At 35.5% G+C, this 19562-nt stretch overlaps 1 protein-coding gene across 3 annotated transcripts in view; it reads left to right on the top strand.

Annotated features, from left to right (window-relative positions):
• The first annotated feature begins 2334 nt into the window (after positions 1 to 2334).
• The window catches only part of LOC138698252 (V-type proton ATPase 16 kDa proteolipid subunit c-like), a 65932-nt gene continuing 48704 nt past the window's right edge, over positions 2335 to 19562 (top strand). For 2 of the 3 annotated variants that reach the window (XM_069824042.1, XM_069824041.1), the window contains exon 1: positions 2343 to 2467. In XM_069824042.1, the coding sequence (XP_069680143.1) occupies positions 2345 to 2467 (123 nt within the window). In that variant the 5' untranslated portion in view covers positions 2343 to 2344. Of the gene's footprint in view, positions 2468 to 19562 lie in introns of all 3 variants that reach the window. The other variant, XM_069824044.1, reaches the window with a different exon arrangement.

The raw sequence follows: 19562 nt of genomic DNA on the forward strand, positions 1-19562 counted from the left end.
TTTTTTCTTCCCTTTTCCTTCCTTTCTTTCATTCTTTTTTCCTTTCTTTCTTTTTCTTTCTTTTTCCTTCCTTCCTTTCATTCTTTCTTTTTCCTTTCTCTTTCCCTTCTTTCTTCCTTTTTCTTTCTTTTTCCTTCCTTTCTTGCATTACTTCTTTTTTCTTTCTCTTTCCTTTCTCCCTTCTTTTGTCTTCCTTTCTTTTTTCTTCCTTTCTTTCTTTTTCCTTTCTTTCTTTCTTTTTCCTGCCTTTCTTTCATTCTTTCTTTTTCCTTTCTCTTTCCTTTTTTCTTTCTTATTACTTCCTTCCTTTCTTTTTCCTTCCTTTCTTTCATTCTTTCGTTTTCCTTTCTCTTTCCTTTCTTTCTTTTACTTTCTTCATTCCTTTTTTCTTTCTTTTTCCTTCCTTTCTTTCATTCTTTCTCTTTCTTTTCTTTCTTTTCCTTCCTTCCCTCCTTTTTTCTTTCTTTTTCCTTCCTTTCTTTCATTCTTTCTTTTTCCTTTCTCTTCCCTTTCTTTTCCTTTCTTCCTTCCTTTTTTCTTTCTTTTTTCCTTTCTTTCATTCTTCCTTTTTTTCTTTCTTTTCCTTTCTTCCGTCCTTTTTTCTTTCTTATTCCTTCCTTTCCTTCTTTTTTCTTTCTTTCATTCATTCTTTTTCCTTTCTCTTTCCTTTCTTTCTTTCTTTTCCTTTCTTCCTTTCTTTTTCTTTCCTTTCTTTCATTGTTTCTTTTTCCTTTCTCTTTCCTTTCTTTCTTTTCCTTTCTTCCTTTCTTTTTCTTTCCTTTCTTTCATTGTTTCTTTTTCTTTTCTTCTTTCCTTTCTATCTTTCTTTTTCCTTTCTTTTTTTCTTTTCATTTCTTCCTTTCTTTCTTTTTCCTTCCTTCATATCAACCAATCAAGAGACGTGTTACCATGGAAACAGGACGGTGTTGCCGTGTCAATGTTTACAAGTTGCACGTGCATACAATGCCCGGGATGACTTTGCGTTGTGTGAATTTGAAATACTGTTTAGTTTTATTATTGTTTTTGTGTTTTTGTGTATCGATAATATTATTGTGTTTAAATTATATTACATGTATTATCTTTGTTGTCATTGGTGGAGTGTGTGACTAGTGTGTGTTTTCTAGTTTCTGCGAGAGTTTCTAAACAGGTGACTTGTACAATGTTGAAAGAAAAGAAAGGCAGGCGGAGAACAAAGAATATTGTACAAGGTGCCCCGTTAAAGAGTCAAACACGAGAGATGATGTGTAACGTAAGAGAGTATTTTGAGAGGAAAAAGATAATGGCGGGTCTCCTTTACCTCTTGGCGCAAGTCGTATGAAAACTGCTGCTTGTGTTAAAATTAATAAGAGCACTGTTATCGATATTGGAAAAGAAAAAGGCCGTTAGGATGAAGATGACGCAGGGTCCTCAAGACTTGAAACTCCGGGGAAAAGGGAAAATTAGAGATAAGTGTAACTAATATAAATGCTTTCCAGCAAGATGCTTTTCTAACAATTTGCATGGACGAATATTGGCACTCACAAAAGTAAAGGTATCGTATTAAATTTAAACTTGTTTTTGCAGTTTGCATGCAATTCTTTCAACGCTTTTCTAGCAATATTACATTACATTGAAGAATACTACTACTACTACTACTACTACTACTACTACTACTACTACTACTACTACTACTACCACTACCACTACCACTACTACTACTACTAATAATAATAATAATAATAATAATAATAATAATAATAATAATAATAATAATAATAATAATAATAATAATATACTAATAAAATAATAATGTACACTAATTTTAATGCATAGTATTCAACAAATTGGTTAGCAATGTATACGTTCATATCAGCTGTTCGTTACTGCAGCCAATTGGCAGTGCGCTCGCATACACGTAAGATGGACAATATGACAACATTGCTCCCCCTTCTCTGAAAGCCGTCAAGTCGGAAGTAGTTTTGGCCACACCATAGACATCTCACAAATGTGGGTCTCCTTGTTCATGGGATCGGCATGACTCAAAGCTACCGCAGAAAAATCACTGGACGAACACCCAGTTCTGTGGACGGAATATATTTATTTCATTGCCAAAGGTGGTAATGGAACCTCAGACTGCTTAGCCAGAAAACGCACACGCTACACATAGCCATCACGCGGACTGCCTCGTCTACAACCATAAATACATAACGGTAATTGTAAGCCACGTTTAAAATCAACGTTTGTCAACATGCATGCGAAGTCCAGGGCGAACAAGTAAACCGGGGCTTCCCATCGTCTTACATGTAAAAAACTCAAGGCTGAAAAACCTGTATAATTCATACGAGCGGTGGTCAACCGCGCATTTATGAAAGTAGTCTTGATATTAATCTTACTTTTGGTTTATAATGTTACCCAATCACATAGGAAACCGCACACATCGGCATGGATACTACAGTACCATCGTCAACTAACGTTTTCTACATATACTGTATGTACATAAAATGTATATCATTACCATCATTACTTCTAGCTTTAAGATATTATTATTATTATTATTATTATTATTATTATTATTATTATTATTATTATTATTATTATTCCGTGTGACAGAAAAGTAACTTGCCAAAGGGAGGGGGACATTAATTTAAAATGGAAAACACAGGCATAACAAATTATTTTATTTGAAAGAAATCGCTTAATAATCACATTCTACCACGAAATACCGCACAGCACAAATTATTACATTATTACCAGACTTCGAGACTTGGGACCCGATACAATAAGTTTACTGTGCATGTACTATAGGTTGTTGACTCGCTGCAGGTAAAGGTAGAGAAGTGTTGAGATAACAACGTTGCTATTTAGAATAGAGTACGGTAGCATGGGGGAACACACACATATGTACATTCTGAAAGTAAATATACATTACACAATGACAATGTCAAAAGAATGTGAAAAGCATTTATTCTCCTGTCTTTTATAAGCATTTGTGTTTAGTTATACACAGTGTCAATGGTGGAAATAAACATGTAGCAAATTTAATTTCTTCATTATTTTATCCTATTGGTTGTCTTTAGGAAGTGCAGTTACAGTACCGAATTGCAATGTACTACAAGATACATTTTCAATGTCGCAAACGTAAATCTTTTTCGGCTATTTTCCAAACAAAGTTTGTACTGTGAAAAGTTGCTCTCTACGTCGCATGACGTGATAGGAGCAAAACGAAGAAACCTAACATCATTGCAGTCTCTAAGAGGCAGTCCTTTATTCTCGGGTGACTCTATGTCCACTAAATTGCTGTTTACATTACACAATGTTCGATATACGTTATTTTTACATAAAATTGGTTTCTACTTCTATTTTACACGTTCAGTAACCGGTGTACTTGGTGTCTCATTAATTCTCTGTGTCATTTCTTCAATTAATTTGAGGGCTTCCGGCATGTCTTACTCTGACTTTTCTAACCGTATAATAGTTTCAGACACAGTTTGAAAATGGGTTTGTATAAAAACGAAATTATTTGTCAGAACCTTCAAATCCAGAGAGTTTTCCTTTGCATATTTGTTGTCATTCATTCTACAGTACCCTCACCCACTGTACGCTTTACCACGATACTCAATACGCCGTGCGGATTTCCCACTGAACTGCTCTATTGGGTCCGAAGCCTCGAAGCCTAATTATTACAATGCGTTAACCTTAGTTAAACATAACTAGGTTTGCATGTAAAGATTACTGATCTCAGTGCATCTATACGAAGTGTATTCCATTTACTTGAACACATTATATCACTCGATATCCTGACCAGAGTGCTGCAGAACAGCGCTTAGAATGGTTTATATTCGACCGGTCGCATAGGACAGAATACCAAGTGCATTTCATTTTACAGGAACTCTGATGACATTTTGTAATTACACAAATGGAGTAACAATTGAATGAAATTTACTTTTCCTAATTAAAAAAAAGTGTTAGCTTGAAATTCTTAGGAAAATATTTGAGACTAAAGGCTGGTTCACAATAAACCGGGAATGAAAACGACAACGAGAACGAGAACGGAAATATTGTTAAAATAAATGTATTTAAATGTGAACATTCACAATTAACTATTGAGAATGCTCACATTTAAATACATTTAATTTTAACATTATTTCCGTTCTCGTTCTCGTTGTCGTTTCCGTTCCCAGTTTATTGTGAACCAGCCTTAAGAAGGATGAAGTTACAGGAGAATCGAGAAAGTTACACAACGCAAAACTGCACGCATTGCATTTTTCACCTGACATAGTTAATAATAATAATAATAATAATAATAATAATAATAATAATAATAATAATAATAATAATAATAATAATAATAATAATAATAATAATAATCCGTGGCGCTACAGTCCGTGAAGGGCCTAAACCGACCAGCCGGCTGTTGGCCTCACGCTCACATGCCGAAGCAGAGGTGGACGATCATCCAACTAAAATGGAGGTATCGTGTGTTAGCACGATGATCCCCCCAGCCGTTATAGCCGGCATTCGTAACCGGATTTCGCTACTTATCGTAGCTCCCCAAGTGCATCACGATGCTAACCTGACATAGTTAGAAACATTAAATCTAGACGTTTGAGATGGGCAGGGCATGTAGCACGTATGGGCAAATCCAGAAATGCATATAGAGTGTTAATTGGGAGGTGGAGGAAAAAAGACCTTCCTTTGGGGAGGCCGAGACGTAGATAGGAGTATAATATTGAAATGGATTTGAGGCAAATGGGATATGATGATAGAGACTGGATTAATCTTGCACAGGATAGGGACCGATAGCGGCCTTATGTGAGGGCGGCAATGAACCTGCGGGTTCTTTAAAAGCTATAAGTAAGTAAGTAAGTTAGCCTGAAATAGGATTATAATTGATTAGACACTTTGGTACATTTATCTTCATAACTAATACATAAATCAACTAATGTACACCGGTAACAACAAAAGAAATAAGCGTAATGCATAGATGAAATCTAACATGTAAACAAATGCAAGAATAAAATAAATTACAATTACATTAAAATAGAAGAGCAAATATACACACTTACTATTGTAACGTTCATACTTTAAACTCAAAATACACAGGCTACCTCTGAAAGAGTAGTTGTTAATATAGCCTATGTCTTTTAATTATTCTAAGTGGATTTATTATTTCTGTAATAAATCGTTTTTAGGGAAGTAAAAAGTTATTAACAAAAATAAAAGCACTCTCAAATCTAATCATTTTAGCTTCATGATGCGTGCTGTTGCATTACCTGGATTGCTGAATGAGTGAATGAATGAATGAATGAATGAATGAATTAATTAATTAATTAATTAATTAATTAATTAATTAATTAATTAATGGGAAAAGGAGGAAATATCAATTGAAAGGTACACGATGATAATCGTGTCCTTGCAACGATTCTTGGAACTCCTGGATGGCTCAATATTATCGTCTTTCATGATCCAGAGCCATCCAGTCGAGTGAGACTCGGACATTCGTTAAACTGAACATTGGACCACTCCGCGAGACGGAAGAGCTTCGCATACTGTCTATAGCGCCGGGCGTTCAGTAGCAATATTTCTTTTCTATATTTCGTAACCGGTTATGCAGGACTCTAATCCTGACACTCCTCTATCACTCATAAAAGTATTGCTTATGGAATGTGTTGGATAACATGTATGATCTTTTGCTTCAATTTACCTAGTCTGTTTCACATATTCCAACAAAAAATTATTCTGGTGACCGTGGAGACATGACTGAAATCCGCTTCGTCCAATCCAGTGCATTCCGAATGCTTTATTCAATTTTTCATCAACTGTAATAGCAGAACGTGCTGTGGCCCCTTCTAACTGAAACCACAGTCTAATATATACAGTCACGAAGCTTGAGTTGTGAGGATGCTAGGAACAGTAGACTGTGCAGGTACTATTTCGCATTGTCTGTAATGAAGCGATAGTAGCGATCCTAGTGGTTAGCAACTATCTATGGATGCATATTTACTACGTATTGCACTTCGTGACTGTATATACTAGACTGTGCTGAAACCACATTCTCATCAATTTATTCGGTGGTAAATCATATCTCATTATTCATGAATTTTCAACAACTGCAGCCTTCATCACTAAAGAGCGCAAATGAAGTGCGTATTGAGAGAATACAAGTTTATTACACAGACTGCCTTAATGACATCACGAGTGTGGGTGGAGTTGTATCTCTTAAGTACACTGACTTCACGCTCACAACTCGCTGCCAGGGACGTGATGTCGTAGCATTTATTTATCATTCTTCGACAGGTCTTTGCTTACTCCCGTACTTACACACTTCCTGGCACATTTCTTAACTTCCTATTTTAGTTCTTCACATTCATCCACACGTCTTCACTTTTTTTTTGCTTGGTTATTTAAAGACACTGTATCAACTACTCGGTTATTTAGCGTCGATGGGATTGGTGATAGCGAGATGATATTTGGCGAAATGAGGCCGAGGACTTGCCATAGATTACCTGACATTTGTCTTACGGTTGGGGAAAACCTCGGAGAAAACCCTACCAAGTGGGAATCGAATCCGCGCCCGAGCGCAACTCCGGTTCGGCAGGCAAGCGCCTTAGCAGACTGAGCTATTTATTAATATTAATATTAATTATTAATATTGAGGAGAAAAGTTCACTCCGGCATCGATGATCGAATCCGGGTCCTTGGGTTATTTTATGACGCTGTATCAACATCTGGGTTATTTAGCGTCTGAATGAATTGAAGGTGATAATGTCGGTGAAATGAGTCCGAAAGTTACCCAGCATTTGCTCGTATTGGGTTGAGGGAAAACCCCGGAAAAAACTCAACCAAGTAACTTGCTCCGACCGGGATTCGAACCCGGGCCACCTGGTTTCGCGGCCAGACGCGCTGACCGCTACTCCACAGGTATGGACCCCCGGGTCCTTGGTTCTACATACCAAGCGCTCCAACCATTGAGCTACGCCGAAGTTCAATCCATAGCACCAGATCTAATCCCTCTCCTCCAGTGTTTTTCCTTTTGTGGCCTGACTTCAATTTCGACATGTATGTTGACATTTTTATATTAAGTCAACTGCCATTATACAAGGAGCGCACTCAATTGAGTGACTTGGTGGCCGGGATTCCACAGTAATATGCACTGTTGCTCGAAGAATTTACGTAAAGATTAATTTTTTGATCCTACAAAATAAGTCTATTAACCTCTTCATAATCGCGTCCTCCTTCCAAAGGCCTTGTCTCAAGACATTAATGCAATTGATAGTAGAAACGATTCACACATCAATATGACGCCAACGACTTGTTTGAAACTGTAATGAATAATAATATGTCATTACACTATAGAAGAATTAAATTTCGAAATTAATATCACAGTTAAGTACTTTGCAATTAAACTATGTCTTTTTTTTAATATTAATCGCGTGTACTTCATGCCCGTCATTCACCCGTATGAAGCCAGTTCCGTAGACTTATGTGTATTACAAGATTTGTGAAATTACAGTACAGTAGTGGCAAAAAAACAGGACCGACGGAATGGCAAAAAAAAAAAAAAAACAGGACCGACGGAATAATCAAAGTCCGCGAAATGAGCCACTGCGCATGCCATGCTCGCATTCACAAGATAGCGAGTAATCTATTGAAATTGTTGTAGTTTCGACTGCTGACGTAGCCCATTTCGAAAGCCATTAGAAAATAAGCTGGTAAAATTCATGTTCTGGGAATAATAAGTTAATTGAGTATTAAAATAGGCCTATCGCTGCAATCGATATTGGGAATAAATTTGAATAAGGAACAAAAAAAAAATGTCCTTCCCAGGTAGGATTCAAACCATGAAAGTCTTAGTTACCAGTCTATCGTGCTGTCACTGTGAACAAGGCTCTGAAATCAGCTACGAAGGTCGGTCCGGTTTTTTTGCCACTACTTACTGTACATTAGAGTAGGCCTACTTACTTCGGAAAAAAAGTCTTTAATATGTGTTTGTTTCATGTTTATCTTAGATTTAAGTATCCTCGTTTCAGTGTTTCTAATACTCAGTTAATTTATAACCTTTAAAATAAATGTTGGACTTTTTTTTCATATAAAAAATGGCTTAAGAAAATTGAATACTGCCAAATTGGCAGTGTCTCCAGTATAGTATTTTCAGAAGCTCTAGAACAAATTATCTTAATATAGAATTTACGGACGCAGACAAGGCCACGTTAAGCACGGAAAGTTAATTTCCTGTCTAAAGAAAGACTTAAATTACAAAAGCAACCAGTTCACGTTACGTGCATGGACTAGGATTCCAAACTGCTACAGCACCAAAGTGACAGAGTAAACACCGCTCTGAGTTGACCTTCAAATTCTTCTTGTTGCTTGCATTACGTGATCCATTACGCAGTTTCGTGATTCTCTGTACAGTCGCCTTCAGAAATCTATTGAATCTTATTAGATTTCGCAAGGGATACGAAACAAATTTAATGAATATACTTTTACACTACGGATTTTTATCCAAAAGGAATGTTTAGAAATGTGCTCTAAACAAAAATACGTAGGCCTAGTTTTTCAAAAATTGATTACCGTAACTCATAAGTAGGTCAAGTTCTTTAGGATAGAAATTTTATTAGTACTCCAATGGATTCAGTGAATGTAACATACTACTATTTCATATACAGATTTATTCACGAGGATTTTCCGTCCCTTACGGAGCTTATTTCCGAACACATTCTGAGCTAAAAATGTCATATAAACATGTGTCCTAATATCAATATTTTCAGAATTACAGTAGTTTGAAGTTGTTTGTAAAATACCATTATTCTTGAAAATTAAACTAAAATACATAGAATGTATATACATTTCAAATAATGTTAGATAATAGGAAGAGATTATTATGAGACAATTTTTAAAATAAAGCTCTAACAGAATGCATGTCTGAAGAAAGAAGTTACCATATAGGCCTAGTCAGTGACCGTTAAGTCAGTATAATTACAGTGAATTAGTAAGAAGGTTTCCGTTAAGCCAGCCGTGGCGAAAATGTGATCGTGCGCCGAGCCACTGTGTAACCTGCAATGTGCATAGCCCCTTTGGAGGGAGGCGGACACTCGAAGGGGAAGTTAAGCCACTGTCTGACTTATTAACGGATTTTCCTTACGTCAAGCACTTAAATAAAATTTTATATGGTACAAGGTTACAAACTAATGTTCAGTACATGTAACGAAGAAAGAAATGAATAAGAAGACATGGGACACATTATTACAACCTAAAATTAATTGTCTTCAGAATGTCTGTGCGACAGAGTTTCAAAATCAGGAATTACGTCACTTGCTGCCAGTCGTAGTTGATCACGAAGGTATTTGTCTGTCAGTCGTGATCTAAATTTGGTTTTTACTATTTTCATTGTTGAAAATAATTTTTCACAAATGTTGTAGCGAACATGGCTTCAACAGAGCAAGCGAAAGAACGAAGCTTCGGATATTTATTTTTTGGCAAAGATTTTAAAAGTTCAACATTTGTCAAGTCCTTACATCTAGCTTTCTTTTAACATCACATTGTAAATCTGTGAGTTTAAATTGAAGAGCTAACTGCATTATTCGTACATCTGCTGAAAAAAGGATCGACGTACAGAGATGATGATGATGATGATGATGATAATAATAATAATAATAATAATAATAATAATAATAACAACACTTAACCTTTTAATGTTTCATGAGTGATATGTAGTATAATCCGTTTTATGTTATACAACCGTTTTTCTCGTAATACTTGTGAACAAATCATACATTTAATATTCTCATCATATTGTCAGCAAAAAAAAATGCGTCCTCCCATCCTACTTGAAACTTTCGTTTTTGTAGAGGTACATGGTTTCGAGAGAGACATTGCGACGATACGCCACTCGCCACTCAGAAACAAATACAAATGGAACGGAGTTTGACTCCAGTGAGTGAGAGGGTGGGGGTTGGGGGAGGTAGGAAGCAAGAGAAATGCATAGATATCATTGCGAGCCACAATGTGCTCGTGAGTCACATTTTCGCCACGGCTGCTTTAAGCTATTTTTAAACATGTTTATTGTCTTGTAGCCCCTAATACTTTGTGACAAGAAACTAGAAAAATAGAATTTTAATTTTATTTAACTTAGGCTTATACACATACATAAATACACATAAAATAAATACATATTCTTTAAAAATTACTTTTCTAATTTATTTTATAATTTGCTGACACAAAAATTTTGCAAACTTGAGTATTTTTCGATTATTATGTTATATAACCTTGTACTAAAGTAGGTACCATGATTAAGAACTGTACTTATGAAACACTTTGATTCCTCCAGTGATATTATACAGATCTTTTAGTTCTGTATTTATGATAATATAATTTGAATTTATTGCGATTTTTATGTAAAACGTTTAATAATGCATTATAATAAATTTGTCTAATTTTAAAAACATTGAAATGAGTAAAGAAAAGTTCCGATGAATACTCAAGAGGACTATTAAGGCACATTTTTATTTTTTTTCCTGAGCTAATCAGTGGATTAAGAGTAAAAAATTACAAGCACATCCCCATCCTAAAATTCCATACTGTAGAACAGACTGAAATAAAGCTAAATAAATTAGATGTAAAATATTAACTGGTAAATATGACCGAAGAGTGACAGAAAATAAACAGTTCTACGTAATCTATTGCACAAGTACATAATATATTTATTCCATCGTATTACGACCGGATGAGTTTGAAAGATACCCCTATCAATATGAGAAAACATGCTGTCTCGCTCAATGACCAAGCGATAGAAACGCAGTTAGGTCTTGTAAAATGCATTTCAAGTATCGTGAACGAATCTGCATCGTAAAGGTTGTATAAATTCCAGCCTAGGATTGTATCGGAAACCGCAAACCGACAAGTTTATAATGCACTAGAAGGTCGCAGTTGTTCTTATTAGTTAATTAGTTTATGCAAGAGCACTCTATCAAGGATACTGGTTTTTAAAGTTCATAAGAAATGTCAGGAGGATTATACAGGTTCAAAAAATAGCCTAATTGGTCAACTATATAAAAAGTACATAAATTGTTTACTTCTCAAGGGCAAAGAATGTCATGTTCTGTGGTTAGATTTTCAGTTAAACGGAAAAGCTTCATTACAGAAATATGAGCTACTGCACTCTCATCTGTCAGTGTCAGTGTTGCCAACCCTATATATTTATCAGTTGATCTACGGAATTTTGTTTGTACATTTTTTATTGCGAGATTTATTGGTACGCGTTAATTTTTCACTTGAATAACTGTTTTAATCCACTGTCTTGTAGGAGCTCTCGAGACAAAAATAAGACCCAATAAAGCAAAGCATTGCTAGAATTTCTCTGTGCAAAATGATACGCTTTTAAGGTACTCATCTACTCTTATTTTTTTATTTTCTTTCAAAAAATGATTTTTTTTTATTTTTATATCATCTGAAAGCTTGAACTTTCTAGCTTTAAAAAAATATAGGCCTATCAGTTTTGTCTCTATGATGTTTGGTTAATTAATCAGCTGAGTTTTTATTGACCGGAAGCACTCTTTCTTTAAACCGGAAGTGCAATTCTGCAAGTGTTAATCCGTCACATTCTGTCAATTTTATATACCTATTTTTCGTGTAATAACAATTCGAATTTGGTGATAGAGTTTGATTGTATTATAGTCTTATCCGTTTGGGTATGGTTAATATTAATTTGTTTTTATAAAGCTACTATGATAGTAGAAACAATTTCTTGCTGGTTAAATTATGATTAAAAGATGGGAGTTTCCATATGAGGCGTTTAATTGCAAAATCAGATACATCATTAAACATAATTTTTCAGTATGAAGGAGAAATGTTTGCAAGGAACCAAGGATTTGCAACCAATACTATTCTTTCATCATACAAATCCATGTGATGTATCTGACTTTAGAGCATAATAGTGCTATAGCAATTGTAGAATCATATGAAGATATGAAATATGACATTAACTCATTTCGAAAAAAAGTGATATATCTGATTATCAAACTACACACCGCGTATAACCTATGACAATCAACAATGTATAATCTGAAAGGACAAATGAAAATCATAGATGATTAAAATGGCTACTACAAATCAACAGCGGGCACAATGTGTTCTTTGGTATGCTAAATTTGAGAGTGTTGAAAGAGTTCAAAGGAAATTTCGACATGAGTATGGTGTGCGTAATGCACCGAACTACTATTCCATAATGTTGTGGTATCGAACATTTGTAGAAATAGGTTGTGTTAAAAAAAAAAAAAAACATGCAGGAGGTCGCAGGCGAAACTCAGTACGGGAAGCAGCTATCTCTTGGCTTGGTCCCCAAACTCACCAGATCTAACCCCTTCTGACTTATTCGTGTAGGGTTTCGTTAAAGACATTGTCTATTCGCAGAAATCCAGGAACACTGATGATCTGAGAGTAAAAATTACTCAAGCTTTTCAACAAATCACCCCTCTCATGTTACAACGGGCATGGGCTGAATTGCATCACCGTTATGAGTTGTGCAGGGTGCGCAATGGGGGTAATATTGAGCTCTGAGGAATCTCCCATCTTTCAGTGTTGTATGCACAAAGTTTCAAAAAATAAAGTTCAGTAGTAAATGTTTTACAGTGTTTTTATTTTGTCCATACTCAAACGAATTACCCTGTCTTTTTCATTGTCAGGAAACTGTGTGTTCGGTTTTACAATTTTTCATACCCTCAGGATGTAGATGACTTTTCTCCATGCTCAGTTTTACAGCATTTTACAACACAAATGTTAACACAAAATGCACTTGGAATTGAGATATTTTCATTATTCTTGCACCAAAATGAATCTGATTACTATACCTAAGTGCGAAACTACAAACAATGTCATATTGCTTAAGAAAGTTAATTTATAATTCCAAGATCTTAAATTTTTACTTCTGTGTTTGAAATTTACAAAAAAAAATAATTGACATTTTTTAATGGGATAAAATTGAAAAAAAAAAAATGTTTCCACAGCCTATTCTGTATTCTTTTAGGAATAAAACAGTCTTAGGAGTAAGACAACATAAAAACTGTGGGCCAATGACTAGAACAAACAAATTTAATTTCTTGCTTTAAATATTCCCACCCCTGCCCCCCCCCCAAATATTTGAGGGGTTTATTTTGTGTGAAAATCCTTAATTGAGGTATAGAGCTAAAGAGGCTCAAGTCCATAGTAGTAGTTCTGAGATAATACGATTTAAAGTTAACTTGCTCTAGTCAGGGTTTGCGCTAGAAAATAAATAATTGTCGTAAAAATGCACAAATGAAAAATTATATTTGTGCAAATTACGAAATACTTGTGCAATATTATAAATAATTGTGCAGAAAGATAAAATAAATAAAGTATGCAGAAACAAAAAGTTATGTAATTTGTTTCTTGGAGTTTATTACTTTCAATCCATCTTACCGCACTCTAGATAATATATACTTATGTAAGTAAATCATTAGACGTAGGTATGTTTGGAATCAATTACTGCTGAATTTGCATCACATTAAAATACGTTATTTTATGGGCACTCTAAACATTGAAATTCTTTACGAATAGGCTCATCAAGATTTATTGTTAGCAGAGTACTAACTATTTTTACTGAAATGGGTTTACTAATTCCAATTTTTACGAAATTCATGCAATTAAAACCTTCTCCACAATTTACAGTATGCGCTGGAGTTATATAGATACAGTATATCAATTAGAAGAAAATGTTCAGTTGACTATGAATTGCACCAACTTTTTTGAAGTCAATTTCTGAACATCTATTGCTCAATACCTTTTTGAACATTGCTCAAGCCATTAGCATTTCATTTAAATTCAAATTAGTTCAAACACATCTCTGATTTCATTTTCTCCATTATCAGCTTCGTTTCTGAAGTCCAATGTGGTTTCACATTTTTGCACATTTACATTCAAAGTTTGTTGCATTTTTAGAAGTAGAGTAGCAAAATGCGACAAATGCGACTGTAGCTTAAACCCTGGCTCTAGTGGATTATCTAATTTCACTGGCAATAATTCTAGATTTATAAAATATAAACCATTGTGATGTTAACTGATGCAACGCTTTGATGACTTAATCCACTATGGTTCAGAACATCGTGAACAAATAATAATCTGAGCCACAAGTGACTGGCGTCATCTACCGGCGAATGCTTGGAATTAAGACTTGATCCATTACTGCTCGGAAAATATCCAACTTCAGATAATCAGAAAATGAGTTAAACTCAATTTATGAAAATTTGTGACTTGATCCACTTTAGCTCTAAATGCCTCAATTTTGTGTCAAGTCATAAGGTGAAAAAAGAGTTTTTGAAAATTGAATTAAAATTGCAAATTTTTTCTTCAAAGAGTAGATAAGTACCAAATTCATGGAAACAAAATTAATCTATGATCTCAAAATAGTACCGGTAGACCTAAATGTATGTAGTATCCCCGATCACATATACTATAACAGATTGCCCATTCCCATGTCAAAAATGGTAACATGTGGAAGAGAACAACCACCAGAATCGCCACAGTCGATTGGTAACGACCGCTAGATGGAAGTACAGGTGCTTCCTGCAATTCACATGGAAGTTATAACGTGACTTCTTCTGCACTCACTAGATGGCAGCATAGTGAAATTGATAAAAGTTGTTGTCTTCAAAGCCCTTAAGATTGATCAATCTGTTGTATGTGATCTGGGGTAGTAGTGATGTAGGTGGAGATGAAATGAAGTGAAAAACTCGTATTGTTTATCATACCGGTAATAATAATAATAATAATAATAATAATAATAATAATAATAATAATTTTTCTCTATAAATTTGTCACCATTATTTCAATTTAATTTATAATATGTAGGCCTACTACTGTTTTTGTAGAAATATTTCTAAGCTTTCTCACATGATTATATTTCTGAGTTAGTAGTTTTCTGTGTGATTAACACATTCCATTTCTTATTACTAATTACTAAATACCAGTGCTACAGGCAAGGGCACCGTTTACAGAAAATTTCAATTGTAATTGCGCAAATAGTTTCGACATTTCACCACATTAGTGCACCACATTTAGTCTCCGGTAAGAATTAGAAGCGTTGAAGTTTTTATTATATCAAGATTCAACTGTTTTTATGAATTTGAAGGGGAGAAATGAAATGGTCCGGAGCGGAAACTATTAAGTTAATTGAATTGTACGGAATTGATGAGTTTTTGTGGACGGCGGCGTCAAAAATTATAAGCACATGCTAATGAAAAGGTAATCATATAAAATATACATATAACAACCATTATGAAAGTTGAAACAGATCATGGATTTATGTTCACAAGTATTTTCTTTCAAATTTACTTTATTTTTGTAATGCCCAGTGTATGTCAGACTCCCAATTTATGTAGAGAACAACACCCTTCAATTCGTAATCTCAGAGTCTTTAAACTTCTGAGTAGTAGGCCTAATACGTCTAAACTGAAATGTTATACTGTATTAAATTGTATTAGAAACAAGTAAAAATTGCGTCATAAATTGTAAATGCACTTCGCTTAAGACTGTGCAATTTCAACTTATAAAGGAGAAAACTAATACAATTAATATTTCTTATTTTTGAGCCGATATCAACAACATATAATCTTTGGCCTTTCTTTGTACCAGCATCAGAATTGCTCGCATTGCTGAACTCCCTCATCGTGTGGTCAGCATGATGAAGAACCACCGCGGAGACGTCCCAGGACATGTAAAAGACAAGTGATAAACACCCAGACCTGTGGAATGAAGATAAGTATACGCCTACACCCGAAATCGAACCTCGATACACTTGTTTAGGAAGCTCATGCACTATCTACTTAGTTATAGTGGTGGATCACTACTACTGCTATTACTGCTACTACTGTTGGTGTTACCACTACTACTACTGTTACTACTACTACTATTGCTGCTATTTCTACTACTGCTGCTACAATTACTATCACTACTACTGCTACTACTACTACTACTACTACTACTACTACTATTACTGTTTCTACTATTACTACTACTGCTACTACAGTCGCTACTACTACTACTACTACTATCCTTTCTACTATTAGTATTACTACTACTGCTACTACTGTCGCTACTACCACTACTACTGCTGTTGCTGCTACTACTAATGTTGCTATTACTACTACTACTGTTGTTGCTACTATTACTGCTGCTAGTACTACTACTGTTGCTGCTACTGCTACTACTGCTATTACCACTGCTACTACTGTTGCTACTACTATTACTACTACTACTACTGTTACTGCTATTACTAATCTGCTGCTACTACCACTACTACTACTATTACTACTACTGGTACTTCTGATGCTACAACTACTGCTACTTCTGTTGCTACTACTATTACTATTACTACTAATGTTGCTGCTATTACTTATGTTGCTACTACTACTACTATCACTACTGTTGCTGCTACTATTACTGCTGCTAGTACACTACTGTTGCTGCTACTGCTACTATTACTATTACTACTACTGCTACTACTGTTACTACTACTACTACTGTTGCTACTACTACTAATGTCGCTACTACTACTGTTACCACTACTACTACTGCTGTTGCTGCTACTGCTACTATTGCTGCTATTACTACTGTTGATATTACTACTATCACTACTACTGCTACTACTGTTGCTGCTAATACTACTATTACTTCTACTACTAGGCCTACTACTGTTAATACTGTTACTGCTACTACTACTACTGCTGCAGTACTACTGTTACTGCTACAACTCCTACTAATTCTATTGCTGCTACTACTACTGTTGTTGCTACTATTACTGCTGCTACTACTACTACTACTGTTAGTGTTACTACTGTACTACTAATGTTGGTACTGCTGCTATTACTGCTGCTACTGCTACTACTACTGTTGCTACTATTACTATTACTACTACTGCTACTGCTGTTGCTGCTAATGCTACTGCTATTACTTCTGCTACTACTACTGTTAATACTGTTGCTGCCACTACTACTACTACTACTACTACTATTATTATTATTATTATTATTATTACTACTACTACTACTACTGTGCTAGTAGGCCTACTACTAATACTACTGCTACTACTGCAAGAGTTGGCGTTTCGAGGGCTGAACCCAGACTAGATTCTTTAACTAAGGCTTACATTGGCTCACTGTCCATCCTATACAGTACATACCACAAGCGGCCTGGTTGGAATTCGTGAATTCGATCTGACAGCGAGCCATCCAGCGTCAGTCCTGACATAGTCAGGTCCCATCTCCGGACTGGTACCTGCTAATCCCCTGGGCCCGGAACACCAAGTCCTTCTTACACCTTCATCGGTAATCCATACTATATCCTAGACTTCACCCGAGTCAATTTTTAACTATTACATACGATAGTCTAATGAAATGAGATGGAGGTAGAACGTGTTGGTAGAATGATAGATGATCTGCTTTGTTCGCAACAAATCCAATCAAAATGTGGTCGGGGATCGAATCTGAACCACCTGGATGACAGATCAGTGCGCTATTACTACTACTAGATACAGCAAATAATAATAATAATAATAATAATAATAATAATAATAATAATAATAATAATAATAATAATGGAGATGATATGTTTGTTGTTGTTGGATAATATGGTTGAGAATATTAGATAACCACCAGTGAGTCTGGTGTTCGTCTCGCCAATGTATCCAAAACGGTGATTCGGAGTGATTAGGATGTAAGTGACATTGTCTTCCACAACGTGAGCATTGTCACGTAGACGGACGGCTCCGAAGCACTAGCAACATTTATATGCTACATGATATCAGTCACGCCTGCCTCATTTGCCATAGAAACACCTGCTGAAAGTCGTTTTGCAGATAGTATTCAATTCAGGGAACGCCGAAGCATTTTGAGGCAATCCCGTCACGTATTATACTAGTCCCACCATTTCCTTCGTAACAGAATTCCAAGTTGGCGGGTTTGTTGTTGTTTATTCCCGTATCTTCCTAGACAACATCCATAAGATGCTCCTTCTCAAATCTTCGTATGTATTACATACTATGTTTCATTTTGGCATCTACGGACAGATGAAATAAGTAAAACAGTAACTAATACATCATCTAGGAATGACCTATGAGACAATTTGTATACAGAGTTGATTAGGTAGAATAATAAAAAGAAACGATGTTCAATTGACATTAAATTTATGATAAATTTAAAATATATTTGATTCGGTGTGTATTTTTAAAAATAACCTGTCGTACGATTATTGAGAAAAATAACCGGTTATCAGGCTAAACCGACAAGCAAAAATAATCAATTGATTAACTAGCGGAATTACTCGTGTTAATTATGTAAGTTTGTGCTGCTTACAGCTATTTCGATGCTTCATCACACCATCCTCAGAGCCTACTAGATCTAGGCGTCATCTCGAACTTCTCTGCCTGTTATGTGGGTGCGTTTGATTGTTGAAAGGTGTTGAAAAGTGGAGTCAAATAGTGTGTGTGTACTGAAATTGATCTGTGTGTTGAGAATTTGATCGGGGTGTGTTTTAGTGTGTTTGTATATTTCGTATTGTTCTAGTGTGTTGAGTTTTTGGTTCTTGGGTTGTATGTGTAGGATTTCCATGTCCGCATTTATGTTATTGTATGTATGGTTAGCATTGGTTATGTGATCTGCGTATGTAGATGTATTTTGTCCTCTGGTTATTGCTTTAATGTGTTCTTTGTAGCGTATTTGGAACAGAAAACACACTACAAAGACATCTCAACACACAAAAAACACAAACAAATAAATACGACCACACAGGTGTGTACAAACTCACATGTAATAGTTGCGACAAGTTCTACATTGGACAGACGGGCAGTTCATTCCAAACACGCTAACCGGCTAACCGTATGAAAATTACGTGTTATCAAAATACGCGGTTATTTTTGCCCATCCCTAACAATTACAGCCACGACCTGGCGTAGATTGGAGACCAGTGCGCTGGCTCTAGCCATAGATACGGCAACTGCAGACGTGAATAGCGTCGAAATGTTACGTTGAGTTGGCGATGATAAATTACCCATAAATTTAGCTTGAAGCCTTTTCTCAGGAACAGAATTATTTTACGTTGACAGAAAAATACATGCTAAGAGCTTCATTATCGTTTAAAATCTATTGTCCTTAGAATTCGAAACGCTCACAAATCCACCGAAGATGCTTCACGTTTTGCTTCAGTACGTTATGCTGTTAAAAATTACTCATCCAGCGAAAAGATCCGTGATTCCTTCCAAACGGGAAATCGGGGTTTCTTTGGAATTTCCGTATGTAGTCAAAGCTTAAAACGGGTAGGCCTATATGGGTAACTTGGAAGACGGACATGAGCATGATACTCCAGGTTGTAATTACATTATTCAAGCGGCTAGGCACGGCTTCGCATGAAATAACCTTGTTCCCAGCACATGACATGCTTCTCTTACAAGATCTTGTTTTTGTTCGTTCACTATTTTATTATGGCGTACCACTATCATGACGCCATTAAAATGTTGCACAACACGAGTATGTTGGAGATAAAAGATGTTCTGTACGATGTCCAATGCTTCCTCGAAA

This window comes from Periplaneta americana, chromosome 4 (genome assembly GCF_040183065.1).
Source record: "Periplaneta americana isolate PAMFEO1 chromosome 4, P.americana_PAMFEO1_priV1, whole genome shotgun sequence".
Classification (NCBI taxonomy): Eukaryota; Metazoa; Arthropoda; class Insecta; order Blattodea; family Blattidae; genus Periplaneta; species Periplaneta americana.